The sequence below is a fragment of the Tauraco erythrolophus genome, chromosome 8 (assembly GCF_009769465.1).
Source record: "Tauraco erythrolophus isolate bTauEry1 chromosome 8, bTauEry1.pri, whole genome shotgun sequence".
In the NCBI taxonomy this organism is placed as follows: Eukaryota; Metazoa; Chordata; class Aves; order Musophagiformes; family Musophagidae; genus Tauraco; species Tauraco erythrolophus.
In genome coordinates, this window is record NC_141472.1 from 33,872,587 (window position 1) to 33,888,913 (window position 16,327).

At 50.6% G+C, this 16,327-nt stretch overlaps 1 protein-coding gene across 1 annotated transcript in view; it reads right to left on the minus strand.

Annotated features, from left to right (window-relative positions):
* HEG1 (heart development protein with EGF like domains 1) overlaps positions 1–7,882 on the minus strand; it is a 51,602-nt gene extending 43,720 nt beyond the window's left edge. The window contains exon 1 of the mRNA XM_086615773.1: positions 7,720–7,882. Within this exon, the coding sequence (XP_086471899.1) occupies positions 7,720–7,882 (163 nt within the window). The remainder of the gene's footprint in view (positions 1–7,719) is intronic.
* Positions 7,883–16,327: the final 8,445 nt, after the last annotated feature.

Here is a 16,327-nt window from a genome sequence, read left to right on the forward strand (position 1 = left end):
GGTCACGGCGATTTTTGCAAGTACTGATTTGGTAGCCCAAGACGGGTGCTCAAGCAAAGGGCCAGAGGAAGGACCTGCAGCATCTGGATACATTGCAAGTGACACGGTCACCTCCAAACAGCTTCAACTGTCCAGATTACAGCTGCGATGCTGCGAAGGCAGTTTTAAATGTCCTCCTAGCTTCACGTCCCTGCAAAGAATGAAAAGGCAGATGGAGCTTGCTTCTCCCAGTGGAGATTCAATTTGCCAAGGTCCAGGAGCTTGCACAAGGTATTTGGAGAGCTGGACAGAAAACCACCGGGTTTGCACCCGACTTTCCTGACGGATTGCCCAGCACCTCTCTTTTCCTAGCAGAGCAGGATGATTAAGATGGTTGAGCTTCATCTGCACTTCTCCTGCAGACATGCAGGCAGAGTCCTGCCAAGCAGGAGTGTCTGAAAGCCCCTCCGTCCAGACTCAAAAGCCTCTGGAGATCAGCTTTGAAGGACTGATATTTTTAAATACAGCCAACCTGGACTTCTTGCGTGTCTCCTGGATTTGCAGCTCATGTTTTCAGGGTTTTTTTTATCTACCACTTCAATAGCCAGAAGCTCTTTTTCTCCCCCTCTAAGCGATTCTCCTGTAACGACAACTCCAGGAGTTGGGGTTTTAAGGAGAACCAGCCAAATCTTGGGAGGCTCTCAACACAGATCCTGACTTTTGGCAGCAGTGCTCCCTCGCCCACAGCTGAGATGCTGACTGCAGCCCGGGAGATGCTTAAGTAACCAACTGCACAACTATTTCTCAAACAGTGGACAGTGAAAGGCACAGTGGATGCAGAAGCAGATAAAACCCTCCGCAACAGCCCTGCCTGCGCGGAGGATTGACAACAGGGAATACCTTCATCCAAAGCCACAGGAGAGACTGGGGCAGCAGCACAGGAGCAGCAACAGCTTGTAGGATATTTCCTATAAGTGCCTTGCTTAGAGGAAAGAGGTGTGGGTTTTTTTTTTTTTGCATTTCAGGCACTTTTGAAAAGATATTTTTTATCTATCTCGTACATTTTATACTGGTTTCTGAAGAGATGAAGCTCCTGAGACTACACAGGCTTCTCCTCCCATCTATCTCCCCCAGTACTTTGAAACAAATGAGCCTGGGAGGCAGAGACCTCCAGGACAGTGAATTCCTACAGATTTCATGAAGATGGGTGCTTTGCTCGAGAAGACTCCAGTGAGTGTCTGGCTTGGAGAACTGCTCCACCCAGCCCAAGGAGGGTCCCTGCAGTTCAGTTCATGTCCTGGCCGTGGGACTCATACACACTCGCCACCCATGGAGCCCAGAACAAACCATGGCAGCCGCTAACACCACCCACCCCGCGGTGAGCAGAAGAGAGCAAACCACAGGTTCTGCTCACAGAGCAACTTTATCACGTGTCTTTCCCTCGCGTGGGTTTGCCCAAACCCTGGCAGCTCTACAAATGAGCCTCTTTCTCCCCGCATTTTGCACAATCAGACTTTTGACCCCTGCACTCCAATCAGTGGAAACCTGGCAGCAGTTTCATCTTCCTCCAGCTGATCCCTCTGCTCACCCTGGCTCTGCCTGCCCCTTCTCCAGGCTCTTCAAGACCAGAGGTGACCATCAACCCCATCCAGCACCCAGCTGAGACAAAAAGCAAAGTAACAACAAAGAAAGGATGTGACCCACAATCCTAAAATCTGCGTTATAAACCTCACAGCATTCAGATTCTACAAGAGGTCCTCATTTTAAGCAGGAACTGGTTCTTACTCCCTTTTTCCCCTGTTCTCCCCTGGGCACGTCAGTAGACTGGGTTTGACAGCAGCATTACCATAATGCAGGCAACAGCTACACTAACAGCTCGGAGGAGCTGAAGTTTACAGAGCTTCCTTTACTCGAGGGAACTGCATTTTTCTAAGATTATATTATTTCTTGGGCTGGTCGCTCAGTAATGCAACATCATTTCCCTTTTGGGTGGGAAAGTTCTCTCCTTGTCCTCAGACACGGATGATTTCAGCCTGAAAGGATGAACGCGACCTCTCTGCATAATTAAAGAGCCATAAGGAGAACCATGCCCCTTGCTGAAGCAGCAGGATGTTATGGTATAACGCCTGGGCATTAAAAATATATAGCGATGGGTGTACACACATCAGCTCTACGCATGCAGAAAAGGGTGAGAGGGAAGGGTGGCCAGATGTGACAAAACCATTTTTTCCTGATAGGCATCCACAGACTTCATTCTTTCACTGAGCCTGTGCTCGTAGCCCACTTGCATCTGCTCTAGACGAATATCCCTGCAAAGGAACCTCTAATATTTATGGAAACAGCGAATTACAATGCAAATGTTGCAAAACTGCTCAGAGAAATAAAAATTTGAATTTGTAATCAGGTCTACTGCCACTGAAAATTGGATTCTGCCTTTTATGCTCAGTCAATCAGGAAAGAGAAAAAACATATCGTATGACCTACATCTTCAATCAAATGTAAATAACAGGGCCTGTGGTTGGGGTGTTAAGGCCTTGTGACAAGCTTGCTCATAAGTTACAGACTATGAATTTTGCATCGGACATTATCAGGGGAATATTACGAACGACCAACCTTTAATTCACTTGGAGCACCTTCTGACCCTTCGGCTGGTCCAGCTGCCCTAAAAGCTCCTTTGCACCATTGCAACAGCAGAAAGACACCACAACGGGTGCCAGGATCTGGCCATGCCTCTTTCCAGAGGAGCTTTGTGCATGTCCGACTAGAACAGCCCAAGCGTGAACAGTGCTGGTCATCTGCACAGAGACACACAGACTCACCCAGACCCTCTTCACTCCCCATATCCCAGGAACTCTCTTGAAACTACGTGGGGAAGCAAAGCCGGAGAGGAGGGTTTACACTGGCTATCTATGGTCCATCCAGCTTCGGATCGTTTCCCTGGTTTATTTAGGAGGCTGCAATAAGGCAGCAGGCTCAGCTATAGCTGAGTCTTACTGCTCCGTACCTATCCTTAGTTTGGGAATGGCACACAGCTGCCATCGATGGGGAACCGACAGCACCGGCCAACAAGTCATTCCAGCAGCGACTCCAGAAGAGCCACAGGCTTCGGTGGTGCCTTAGTCTCTACAGCACAGCACTGAAACACTATTGCTACACTGACAGGTTTTACTGGCTTGATTAACTTGTTAATTGAAACAGTTCCTTATTCTGTGCTTTTTTTTTTATCAGCTTGGATGAACGCTTCATAAATAAAACCTTCAGAGAATCATAGCATAGGTTGGGTTGGAAGGGATCTTTTAAAGGTCATCTAGTCCAACCCCTCTGGCATGACCAGACTGATGCTACCGAGGTCTCAGTCCGCTTCTGCACAGCGTGGTCCGAGCAGCGAGCAGGGCCAGCAGCAGCTTCCACAGCAGCCGTGCCCAGCCTCGGAGCCCAGGCCGGTACCACACAGCGTCCACGCCACTTGCAACAACACCAAGATCAGCTGCCTTTCCAGCCTGGTACTACACAGTGTCCTCTCTGGGCCTCACACCCCCTCTGCTAAATGACCACAATCCTCTGCCATCTCCTGGAGATGCGACGGTGATGGAGCCATTGGCCTCTGCACGGGCTCAGCTGCTGTGACACGCACCCCACAGGTGAACGGGATGGGGAGGATGAAGGCAGCGTGCAGAACAGCTTGGGAGCTCAATCATGGAGGATTTCTGACTGCCAGCCCGAAAATTGGGATCTGTAACAGCAGGTCAAGGTAGTGAGATGTCCCACAGAGCGACCACGATGAGTAGAAACCCCACGCTCCTCTAAACTCATCATTATCTTCAACTTTTGATACTGAAAATAATAATCCCTGAGGCATACTATTCCCAGAATAATAATAATAATATAATATATAATAATATTCCTGGAAGGCACCCCCCGCACCAGCAAGGCTGGCATCAGCCCCCGCAGACACGGCAGCAACCACCTGTCTCCCTCATCTTCCCAGCCACAAGAGACAATTAAAGCAAATTAAATCATCCCTCTGAAGTGGCGACGGCTGCCGGAGCAGAGCGCGCCGCAAACGCCCGCTGAGCGGGCACGGGCTGGCTCGGACGGTTCGCTACGGGGAAACGAAACTCTGTGGAGAGCCCAATAACGAGCTCTGTGGGCAGCAGCGGTCCCCCTCCCCGCTGCGCCCCGGTCACAGCTCAGCACTCGCCCTCCCTGCACACGGAGGTGTAAATCAATACGCACCACTAAGTGCTCCCTGTCAGTCGGGTGACACGATTATCTCGTGGATCATATTCATTTACTACCAAAATACCATGCAAACTGCTTTTACAGACTGACGTGAACCCAGTTGGTCAGTGCGTGACTCTCATTACCTTCAGGGGATGGGGAATGTGCAGGGAAGCAGATCTCTCATCTCCCTCCTTTCCTGAAACACTCCTTTTTTTCTCTCCTTTTCTCTTTTTTGTTTTTACTTATACACCCCAAAGGAGCAGAGCTGAATCTATACAACTCCAGGGACTCCACGCTCACAGCACACTTACAGCAGCGAAGATGCCCGAGACAGGAAAACCCTGCAGCCTACAGGTCTTTTGATAGCAACACGGAGGGGCAGGAGGTGACCTTTCCTTGTTCCCATGCCAATTCTTCCCGCACCACCCACCGTCACCTGAAATCCTATCAAAGCTAAACAGCAGCACCTTACATCTTTCTGCACGGAGAGCCAGGCTTTTGCCCCCGGCAGCCACAAAAAACCCACTGTGAAATTTGAGGCAGGTCTGGAGGCAACACCATACTTTTGCGCAAATGGACATCCTCCTCCTCGTCTTCTTCCCTTGCTCCTAAATTTGATTCTGCCTCACACGGAAAGTTTCAAACACAGAAAGTTAAAAAAACAAACAAACAAACAAATGAATAAACACAGATTGTTCTGCCCCTCTAAGAGGGTTGGGAAGTTTCTCCTAGCAGCCAGCCTCAATCTGTACTGCAAGCTAAGCTGATTCCTTCTCGGGTGATTTCACACCTTATTTCCAGGGCTCCCACCGGGGAAGCTGCAAAGAAAGGCGGCAGCTGGCACGGGAGAGAGGGAGAAAGGACGGAAGGCCGGACACAGATGGCAGAAAAGCGGATCAACTTCCCAGGGCAAGCGTGTTGCCGGCAGCCCCGCGCTGTGCCGGGTGGCGTGGCAGGACAGAAATAAAGGGAAAAGGGATATTGCAGCACCAGGGGGAGATCCCAACCATAGTGGCTTTGTCAGGGGCTCAGAGCCGCCTCTGCTGTCCCTGTGGCATCGCTGGAATTATTCCCATTCTACAGATGGGAAACTTGAAATAAGGAGACCTGCAGGAGGACAGAGCTTGTAACCGAACCCCCGCCTGACCCGGGCTGGCGGATGATGGTGCCCTTTGACTTGTTGGGCACCAAACAGCTGCCAGGAGGAATTTCACAAAGGGTTTTGATGATGCTTCAACTCCACTGTCACCAGCTTTCTTGTACCTATTTTTTTCCCTACGTTCCTCTCCCCGGATTCAGCCTGTACTTGAAACAACCTGCGAAAGCCATCTGTCCTTATTTCTTCAGCAGACAAGGGCCCAGTGGGTTTGGCAGGGAGGGGCGGCAGACGCGGTCCAAGGCGCGGGCAGGCCAGGGAGGGCGGTGAGGCTCCACAGGGCAGCCTGACTCCCACCCGTTCCCTCGCCCCACGCTTTGTGAGAGACTCAGCAGCCCCGTTTCTGCACCCACCACCTTACCATCTGCTCGCTAAGCCCTGCCCGACAACGGGCCTTTGCCGCCCAACCTCAGGCTCATTTCGCACGCAGATGTAATCTTCGTTTCCCCATAGTGCTGGGGCGACGAGTTCACAAGAAACACCCCCCTCCCCACATCAAATGAGTGCTTTTGAAGGTGGAAAACACCTCGGAGGGGCAGGAACGGCGGTGAGACAGTCGAGGGATTTCTCAAGCGCCTACAGCTCAACCTGGGAGCGATGCAGGAGATGCCATCAGCCCGCTCTCCTACCACCAAACAATCCCCTTGACTGACAAGCATGGAGCTGTAGCTAACAGCGAGTGAATCGCGGCTGTCAGGACCCAGCGTAATTCATGATGCCGTTTGGTGGGGAGCGAGCTACTGCCAGGCTATTTATCACTCCTTCACGATGCGTCCCATTCCTTCTGGATGGGGTTGACATGATTCACGAGCACCTGTAGCTGCCGAGCACGGGCTGCACAGAGCAAAGCCTCCACTGCGGAGCTGGGCGGCCAGAGGCTGGTAGCCAGACAAATGGCTTTTCTAGCATGGGGACAGATAGTTTGAGCTTTTCAGACTCTTAACAAAGGAAACGCATTCCTCTGCTGACTCTCAGGAGTCATCAAGGTCACAGGAAAAGATGCCAGATCGAAAGGCAAGATGAAATTAAAGAGTTTTTTCTGTCCACCAGGAATTTGTGCAGCTCCCATCAAATAATAAGTGAGTACTTTGCTGGCAAGTTGCAGATTTTATCTTCACGAGGTTGATGGCAGGTAAGGGAGCGTTCTTCACTCCCAGTGTGGAGCACAAAGTGACGCTTGAAGTGGCACAAAGAGCTGGCTGAACCGGGAACGGACCCAAACTTCCTCAATTTCAGTGCAGTATCCTAGTCACCAGGCTGCTCTCACACAAACACTGTTAGGAGCTTTCTGATCCACCGAAGGATGCATTCCAGACGATATCCCCAGCTATACATTTTGTTTAGCATGGATACCTCTTACAACGCATGCTCTTTGTGAAGGAAACTAAAATGTTATAAATGTAGTTTTGTCACATTTCCTGAAATTGTACAGCTCTGTGAAAGTAACCTTAACCCTGAGTACTAAAGCATGATATTGTCTCCATAGCAGAAACTAAAAGATAAAGTTTGATGGTCCAGCTCAGGCAGGCGATCAATCTTCAAACCTATTTGGACTCATCTGACAGATTGTATCTCCTTATACCACCCGCAGACACCGAGCACTTTCTAAACTCATGGAGAATTAGTCATCCTTAGAGCTATGTGTCGTCTTCAGCAAGTCAGTGAACCAGTTTACTGGGTGACACTTGAAACGAGCTCTGCTTGTTCTGGGAAAAATATGGTTTATTCTGTGCTGAAACCAAACTCAGCGTCATTTGTAAAGCACCAAACTAGTCATTGCTCCTGATAACGACCCCATACATGCGGCACGCAAGGAAAAATGTGACTTGCTACATGACTAATCCGACAGTCAGTAGGTGACACAGAGAGAGAAGGTATTTATAGAGAGCTGATGGCATCTGTCCCCACACCTGGACGTGGGTCAGCACTTCAGGTAAGGAGAGGGCACAACTGGAGATGAGCAGTAGGTAACTGAAACCCTGAAGACTACCTACGGGAGCCACTGATTTCCCACCCGGCCAGCATTTTGGTGTGCAGACACACATTGGCTCTGCCCCTTGGTACCCACCAGAGCCTTCCTTAAATTCCTCCGTCAAGTTTCAACTCGGACCACACAACTACGATGCAGTTATGGTTTCCCACCCGCGATTCCCAGCCCAAACCTTCACCCGTGGAAGCGCTTGGATCACGACGGGCTGGGCAAGGTTAAAAAGGGAGAGGGATTTGGCGGGGGGAGGGCGGTTGCATTTCGAAGCAGAAGCAGCTCTGGGTGATGCCGGGATGCTCAGCAACCCTCCCCGCCACCCCGTGATCGCTGCCACGACCGAATCCCGTCCCCACGGCAAAGCGGGGAAACTCACCCGGGTTGCCGGCGTGTCCCGCGGCGGGAGGCGAGGAAAGGCGGCCGAGACGGCTTCGGGACGGAGAAAGAGGAGGAAGAAAACGCCGTGGGGAAGCGAGGGGCAGCGACCCGGTCGCCGGGATCAGCCCCAGCAGCAGTAGCAGGGTGCAGGGTGCCGGCATGGCGCTGGGGGTGGCTGGGGAGGGGGTGGGGGGGGTGGCTGGGGAGGGGGGGTGGTTGTTCACATGCCCGGAGCGGGGCAATGAATAACCACGTAAATAGCGATTTTTTTTTTTTTAATTAATTCACCGTGCCCCCCCCCCCACCCCGGGGCGGTGCAAAGGGCGGCCGCCCCGGGCTTAAAAGTGCGGGGTGCCCATAGCGGAGTGGGGGGGGGTGGGGGGGGGCTGGCCAGCAGCGGCAGCAGCCTGCGGCCAAGTGCCGGAGCCCGAAAGTAAAAGGGCAGGCGGCGGAGGCTCCTCCTCGAGCCTGACATCACCCAGCCGCGGCTCGGCTCGGCACGGCCCGGCTCCCCATGGCCACCTCCCCCCCCACCCCCCTCCCCGCCCCGGCCCGGCCCGGCCCCGAGCGGCCGCCCCCTGCCGCCCCGCGCAGCCGTCGGGCCGCCCGCTCCCTCACCCGGCTACATGCAGCATTATTATTGTTGTTATTAGTGTTATTATTATTAATTTTTTTTAATGGTTTTCACTTTTACGTTATTTTCCCTCATGCATCTCCCAGCCTCGCCAGGCGAGCAGGAAACTCACTCACCCACCACCCCCAGCCGCAAGCCCCCGAGGAGCTGCTCTGATACCCGTTATCGCTACCGCGCTTAAAATGCAGAGACAGCGCGCAAGTCCCGCGCCCCGCGCAGCGGCCCCGCTCCCGGCATGGCCACCCCCCCCCGCCCCGCTCCCGGCAGTGCCGCCCCCCGGGCATCGCCCCGCGGCACCAGCTGCCGCACGAAGGCGCTTTGCTTTGGGGGGCAGCGCTGCCCTGTTTCAATTTCCAGGCCCCAGGCGCGGTGGGGGTCGGGGGGAGCGGGCCGAAAGCAATCCCCCCAAGCCGCAGTAAGGGCGTCCCGCACGCCGCCTCGCCCTGCCCTGCCCGGGTCCCGCACAGAGCGACGGGGAAGGCAGCTCCGGTAACGCTCCTGCACTCCGTTTCGAGGCACGGGGAAACCGAGCCAGCGATCGATCGATCGAGTCCGGTATCACGCCTCTGGCCACAGCCCCTACAGCTTCTGAAGGGGATGAACACCCGGCCGGTTGTGGGCTGCTCCGCAAGATTGGAAAGTTTCTTTCCAGATGAGCGTGGTGAGCATTATGACATCCCCAAACTTAATTCCCATCGAAATCAAGTCCTTGCCGAAAACGTCAAATTTTTTGTTGGTTATGAAGCTAACTTGCTCTCTTTTAAAAACGCCAGCAGCAGCATTTGAGGCTGCAGCTTCTTGCAGCGGTGAATTTCCCAGGCTGGGTCGTACGGGAGGCGAAGGATTTCCCTTTATTGTTCTGACATTCCCTTTCGTAACTTCATGCTCCTGGTTGTGTGAGAGGGCACGCCACGGAGCAGCAGGTTGAGCTTCGCTGAGGCCGCGGGCATCCCAACACACGGGTTTAGCGTCCCCGCTGCGCTCTCCCTCCCTGGGGAACACAAACCCACCCCGGGCAGCCTCTCCCCTCTGAGCCACTCCTGGACCCCTTGCTTTTCCCCCAAAGTATTTCAGAATCAGGCTTAATTTCCACAAGCCGAGCAGAATCCAGTGTTTCAAAGGAGGGTGACAAGTGACAATACACCATATCTTGGTACCTGCAGCCTCGGGCAAAACCCAGATCTGGCCCACAGCCCCCCACTGCCCATTTCTCCCTTCACCAAAAGCAGAAGCCAGTAACGGGTGGCTGATGAACACAAACTCTCCTGAAAGCCTCGTTCCACCCAAGAGGTGGCACTGACGAGCCCACACCAGCCTCTTCATGGCCTTGGCTTTAGCCAGGCACCGGACTCGGCCTCCCCTGTTCCTGGGCTTTTCTCTCAACATGCAGGTGCTTTCTGCACCTTCCCACGCACCTCAGCTAACCCCCATGGCCTTGGCGATGGAGCACACTTGGAAATCTCCACTCTGATGCTTGTATGATCATAGATGAAACCACTGGAAGAGGCGTCCCTCTGAGGCACTCCTCTATCAACCCATTCTCTAGTCTATTCCTTACAATTTTTGGCATCTTCTTGCATCAAATTGTCTTAAACTCAAGGAACAAGTCAAGCTAGTGTAGGTTTGGGAAGTGCTACATATTAGGAAACGAAGCACCAACAAATCACGACAACGCTTTAATTATACAAGTAAATATCCCAGTCCTGGCAAAGGGGGATATCTGAGTGACCTAGAAACCACAGGCAGTCACCACCAAGGTCCATGATCCACACGGGACATCTTAAGCTCCTTCAGCTTCTGTCAATGCACTTATATGTTCTTTACGGCATAGGTTGTGTAAAAAAAGCTTCCTCATCAATAAGATGGGGAGACCAATACACAACTAAGTCACATGCCCTCATGGGACTGAGTTAAAGCTCAGGTGAAGAGCTGTGATACTTTGGGAGATGGTGCAGGGAGGGTAGAGCAGCAGCTCAAATACTTGGAGATGTCTTTAGACATGAAATGCAGGACTTGACATTACCGATTCCTAAGATAATAAGCAATATGAGAAATAATTCTGATTCTTCAGAAAGTTCTGTTAGTCTCTGGAATTAAAGTCTTGCCAAAAAGCAAATCTGACGCTTTCCTACATGCTTTAACTGTGCGATACAGGTGAGGTAGCAAGGGCAGAGAAACCTCTCCAAGGCCAGCAATACACCATCGGGGCTGCATGGGGCAAATCAAAGCCAAACCCAGCCCCGACATGAAATGGATGCTCTTGTGTCTGCTGACACAACACTGAGCCTAGAGCTCTCGTCCGTTTCCCTTCACCTTTCCCAAGAGACTCCCCCAATGTCTAAGCCACATAGCAGCTCCCCACTCTCACTGCATCCTCCCAAGCTGTAAATCCAACCAGCAGGAAGCATGGTATCAAATGCTTTTCCAAAAGAACTCAATAAATTCTCCCTACTGTTTTACTCAACAGGCACCATCAAGAGCAATCGCAGAAGCAGGCAAATGCAAAATAAACGTTGCTGAAAGAACAACCAGTGTCCATATCGAACAGCTCCATCTCCCTGTATCCTGCAGTGCATCCCTAGCGTGACCCATGGAGCTGTGAGCAGCAAAGACCCAGATTAACCCCCTCGGGGGGTGCAGGGAGCAGCTAACACCCTCTCCCAAATTGCCATTAAAGCTGTCTGAGCCGTCGCAATGCTGCATTTCCGAACCAAACAGGGAATTTGTGCCCGTGAGGGGAGTGACCACGAGGATCATACGCATGGCCAGGAAATGCTGGCCGAAGGGCCTTGCGCTGCCCTTGAACCGGCTGCATCCCGGCAGAGCTTAATATAGGTGGGAAAACATACTGCTGGGCCGGCCGGCAAAAACCCTGCGGTGTGAACCCGTGAGTTTAAACCAGTATTTACCGTCACAAAATCACCTCTCTCCTCTCTCCATCTCAGTTCCAGTCATGAGCAGCACATTATTCACAAGCACCTGGAAAGGAAACACCAATATTCAGGCAGTTTCGGACTTCCCAAATGCAATCCCTTACCCCCCTCCCGTGTGCTTAATTTGCCAAGGTTTAGTGGCTGTAAATTTAAAACTACTGTGTTTTCCTGCCATGTTGTTTTATTCCTACCTTCACAGCTTCATAAGGAATATCCCTGCACCGAAGAAGTTAATTTTGACTGATATTTTTGAGCTCTGACTCCAACAGCCACACGAAAACATGGAGGGGAAAAAAATTCACTTTTTTTTAATAAAAAAAGTGGGATTTTTTTTATCCATTGGGGCTGCTAAGCATAGTGTGGGGCCACCACCCCTGCCACCCATGTGCCATGTCGGCCACCCTCCTGGGAGGCCAGGGAAGAAGCAGTGGTGGTGGGAGGAAGACGCGCTGCAGCAGGATGAAGGTGGCTGTGTGGAGCACGCGCGCTCAGTGAGGGCCACCGGCGCTTGGCTTTTCCCTGCCTGGTCCTGGAGTTGTTTATCCCTGTGGCACGACTTCACGCTCAGCTGCTGCATCCTGCTAATAATGGTTACGGGGCAGCTCCGGGCTGAGGGCTGCTGCCCTCCCCTTCTTGAGAGCACAAAACTAATAGGAGATTTAAATGCATGAAATCGTGCCTGAGGAGTCGGATGGGCCAGGCAAAGCCTGGTGTAAAATAATGCCAATGCATCCACCTGAAAGAGGCTGTGACCTCAAACGTCTCCCCAAGTTATGTATGAAATGCATTTAATGCTTCCATCTGAAAGCAATCAGCATGTTCAACACACAAAGGAGTTAAATAAACAACAACAAAAAAAACCATCTTATAGACACAGGAAGCCTTTAACATAACTGTATAGAAAGTGATTAATATTATATGCTGATTAATTGAATCCCACCCATCACCTTGTTTTGGGGGAGAAAAAACACAATGTGTTTTTATTTCACCTTGATTTACACTCTCCAGAGTGAGGGGCTGGAGACGTGACAAATTTGCCCAGTTCTGCATTGTTTTGGCCTGAAATCATCAAAAACCATGGGAGTCTCTACAAAAGAGGCACCTCTGTAGCACTTTGTCCGCTTTACATCGACCGGTCCCTTCTCCCCTGTTCCATAGGAGCCTTTCACAGCCCCGGCCAATGTCATGAAACTCCTGCAGCTCCCTTGAAACTCAGCCCAGATCTGTCCAAAACTTGGATCAGGCTCATAAACCTCAGACAAATTTTAAGCTGATGATGAATTAAGGTACAAAGTGAATATTTTCTACTCCTGGAATTTGTTATTAAAAGTCCTGTGTTTCCGAAGTGGACAGATAGTTCCTAACTGCGTAATTAATTATCTTCCCCATCTCCTCTCGATGCCATACGCCATCCATTAATGGATCCCAATCATCCAAAAGGCACTTTGTACCTGACCACTTTTCTCTAAATTTTGGGGGTGGTATTTTATTGATTTATTTTTACAAGAACTGCTTGCCTTGTACCTCCGTTGGAAGCAGCTTGTTCCAGAGACTTGACATTTGGAGGTCAGGATGGATACGAGTCTTGTGATCTTTTCTCATCCCTCACAGAAAAATGCACAACAAATTAAAATGACGTTGCGTTTTGAATCCTGTCACTGGAAATAAATCTCGTATTTTCTTGGGGGAAAAAAATAAATCAGCCATTTAAATCTAGCTGGGAAGAAACAATCCTAAATTTCTGATTTATTTCTTTTAGGACCCTTTTCAGCCAGTTCTGGTTTGGAGCGCAACAAGAAAAAACCCGGCCATTTCAGAGCTGAACAAAACACTGCACAGCAGCACCCTTAAAATCCAGAAAGAAGTCCCTGCCAAAGTTTATGAGCAACATTTGGATCCGATAAATTTACAGGTGCACTCCTTGACCGCTGCATTTCTGGGAGTGTGCTCATGCTTCCATTCACTCTCTCACGAGGGGGACATATCCCAGGTATTGGGGGGTATGTGCGGGAAAATCACATGAAAAAAGCCGCAAGGAGCAGAAGGTGGAAAGGGAGGGAGCCTATTTTGTGCCGTATGCGCTTTAAAGCTCTTTATTTCCAGCCTGAAGTTTGCTGCTAGAGCCTCTCGTCCATAGATTCCAAGGCTGTTACTGCTGATGTCTCACCTCGTCTCAGGTTGAAGTGATGCTACGCCAAATCTGGGTCTCAGCTACACACCGCTGCAGAATATAAGCAAGTCCTTTGTAAACCTCTTTTATACGGAGCAACAAATTTATAGATTGTCTACAAAATTTTCTCTCTTTTATCCCAGTAATTGCCTTTTCTGAAATTCACCAGGCCATGCCAATAATTCAAATAACCTCGGTTTCCCACTAAATGTTTAATCCTAGGCTGGTTCCTGTGATTCAGCAAATCCCTTCCAACCTTGCAGGTGTAAGCGCAACGCTGTCTAAGAAACTCTGCCTGTCCAAACCAGAGGTACATAGGCGAGAGCACACCAACTCACAGGGCACAGAGAGCCCCCCCCCCCCATGCCTAAATTTGGCCAAGCACAGAAGCATGATTTCATATTTTGCCATCATTCTTTGACACTTCAACACTGTGGTCATGACTGTCTGCTACGAATAAGGGACCATGGCAGGTGTGTGATTTTTTTGGCCACTGTACATAGCAAAGACCATCCAAGGAAACTCAAAGCTGATCAAGAGAAAGCCAAGAGGGCAGAAGAAAAAAAAAAACAACAAAAACAACAACAAGAAACAGGTTTGAACAAAGCTATGGATTTAAAGAGGTTAATCCCCATGTGGATTCCAGAGGAGGGCCATTAAGATGATCTGGGGGCTGGAGCGCCTCTCCTGTGAAGACGGGCTGAGAGAGTTGGGCTTGTTCAGACTGGAAAAGAGAAGGCTCTGGGGAGACCTTCTAGCAGCCTTCCAGTACCTAAAGGGGATCTACAAGAAAGCTGGAGAGGGACTTTTTACAAGGGCATGTAGTGATAGGACAACGGGCAATGGATTTAAACTGAAAGAGGGCAGATTTCAATTAGATCTAAGGAAGAAATTTTTTACATTGAGTGTGGTGAAGCACTGAAACAGGTTGCCCAGAGAAGTTGTGGATGCCCCATCCCTGGAAGTGTTCAAGGCCAGGCTGGATGAGGCTTTGAGCAACTTGATGTAGTGGAAGGTTTCCCTGCCCATGGCAGGGGGGTTGGAACTAAATGATCTTTAAGGTCCCTTCCAACCCAAACCATTCTATGATTCTAATGGAACACACAGACAGATCTGGGGGGATGATGACAATTTATACCAACTGAAGAGCTGTCTCTTAATGCCAATTTCACAATAAAACTTTACTTTTCTCCTGCCCATTCTTAGTCCTGACTATTTGTGCTGCAAATTTTTTGAGGCAGAAGATTCTGATTTCCGAACCTGTTTAGTGTTGTGGGATCACAAAAGCAGCATGAGCTTCCAGGCAATACTGCAAGGCAAGTAATAAAATCTTTATCCTTCGCTGCCTTTCTTGCTTGTATGGTCTGCAAAGGAAGCCATCAAAACTAGAGCCACCAATTTACAGCTGGAGTCTTCAAAAAGAAACAAACCCGAATGTTTACATCCACAGGTCTCTCAAAAACAAATGTTTTGACATCCTGACCCATTGCAAAACATTCTCATTTCTCAGCTAGTAATAAAGTAAAATTTCCAGCTGAAAATAAAATAATTATAGATACTAACAAAGTTAGGTGGCTTAGAAGATAGGAGGGCCCTTTCATAATGGCATTAACCAAGCTGCAACCTAGACAGGACACAAGATGCTCAGAGCTGGGTCCCAAACACACCTCCACGGAACCTGAATATTCACGAAAGCCACAGGATCTGGAGTCACAGCCTGGCTCCTGGGGGGGTGAAAGCAGCACATTCCCACTCGCTGTGGCAATCCCCACCTGTGTTTCTTCCCTTCAACCACTAAACGTGAAGCTGATAAATTCCTAACTCTATTTTCTCCCATTTTTGTGGGTTTTTTTAGAGTGCTACAGAAGCTACAAACATTTTTGAGATGACAGCTCAGTCTTTAGCAATGCCACTGCTCGCTCTTTCTCGATGGAAAAGCTTCCTTGACGTGCAGAGCCCTGCATACCTGTATGGCCTGAGGTCATCGAGTCTCCAATGCTACCAAGTCCATGGGGTCATCAGTGCCAAAACAAGGCTTCCCTCCACTCTTACTGTGCCAGAGCTAATGCTCCAGCTAAGATCAGCACGTCCCTTTTCAAGCAATAACCAGGAAAGTTGCTCTACTCATAACCTCTAACAGCAGCAAGGAAGCCAGCCCTATGCGACACGTTCCTCTCTTGCAGATACGAGGGGAGGAAAGGACCCTGTGTCCATACTTACCAGGTGGCAAAGGGAGCTGGTTTCTGCTGTGATGGTGGTGCCAGTGGAGGAGGTGGCAGATTCTCCAGCAGCAGCACGCGGAGCCCAAAAAGTAGAACCCCCCAGCACAATGTGCTCTACAGAGCATCTCCTTGGCTGCCAGGTCCAGATAGCAGCTATTGCCATCCGGTGCTGATGTCAGCCCTGTTGCTGCCTTTTTCCAGAAATACCAAGGCACAACCCATCCCTGCATCCCAGAGCCCTCCAGATGTCCTCTCACCGAGGCCCTGCACAGCGTGGTGCCTTCCTCCGGCAGCCGGCGGAGGCTTCACCAGTGGGCAAACACAGCCTAAACTGTTCCGGAGGACGTTTGGATGCAAAGGGCTGCTGGAGCTCAAGGGGCAGATGGTGGTGGCAGCGGAAGGGGACAGCTGCTGCAGACTTAGTTGGTTGAAAGCAAACCTGTAAGAGGGCACCTGCCCAGTACTGCTAGACCAGGGGAGCAGTTGCTTGTATTTCTGGCTCATCACATCCCGGTTTTGGGGACGAGCAGGGACCACAGTGTCAGAGAGGCAAGCTCTCCCCACCACCCAGGTTCAACCAGCACGGCTCCATTTTCCGGAGTGGGAGAGCTGTGTGGAGTTTAGTTGCCAGATCAGCCTAACCCACG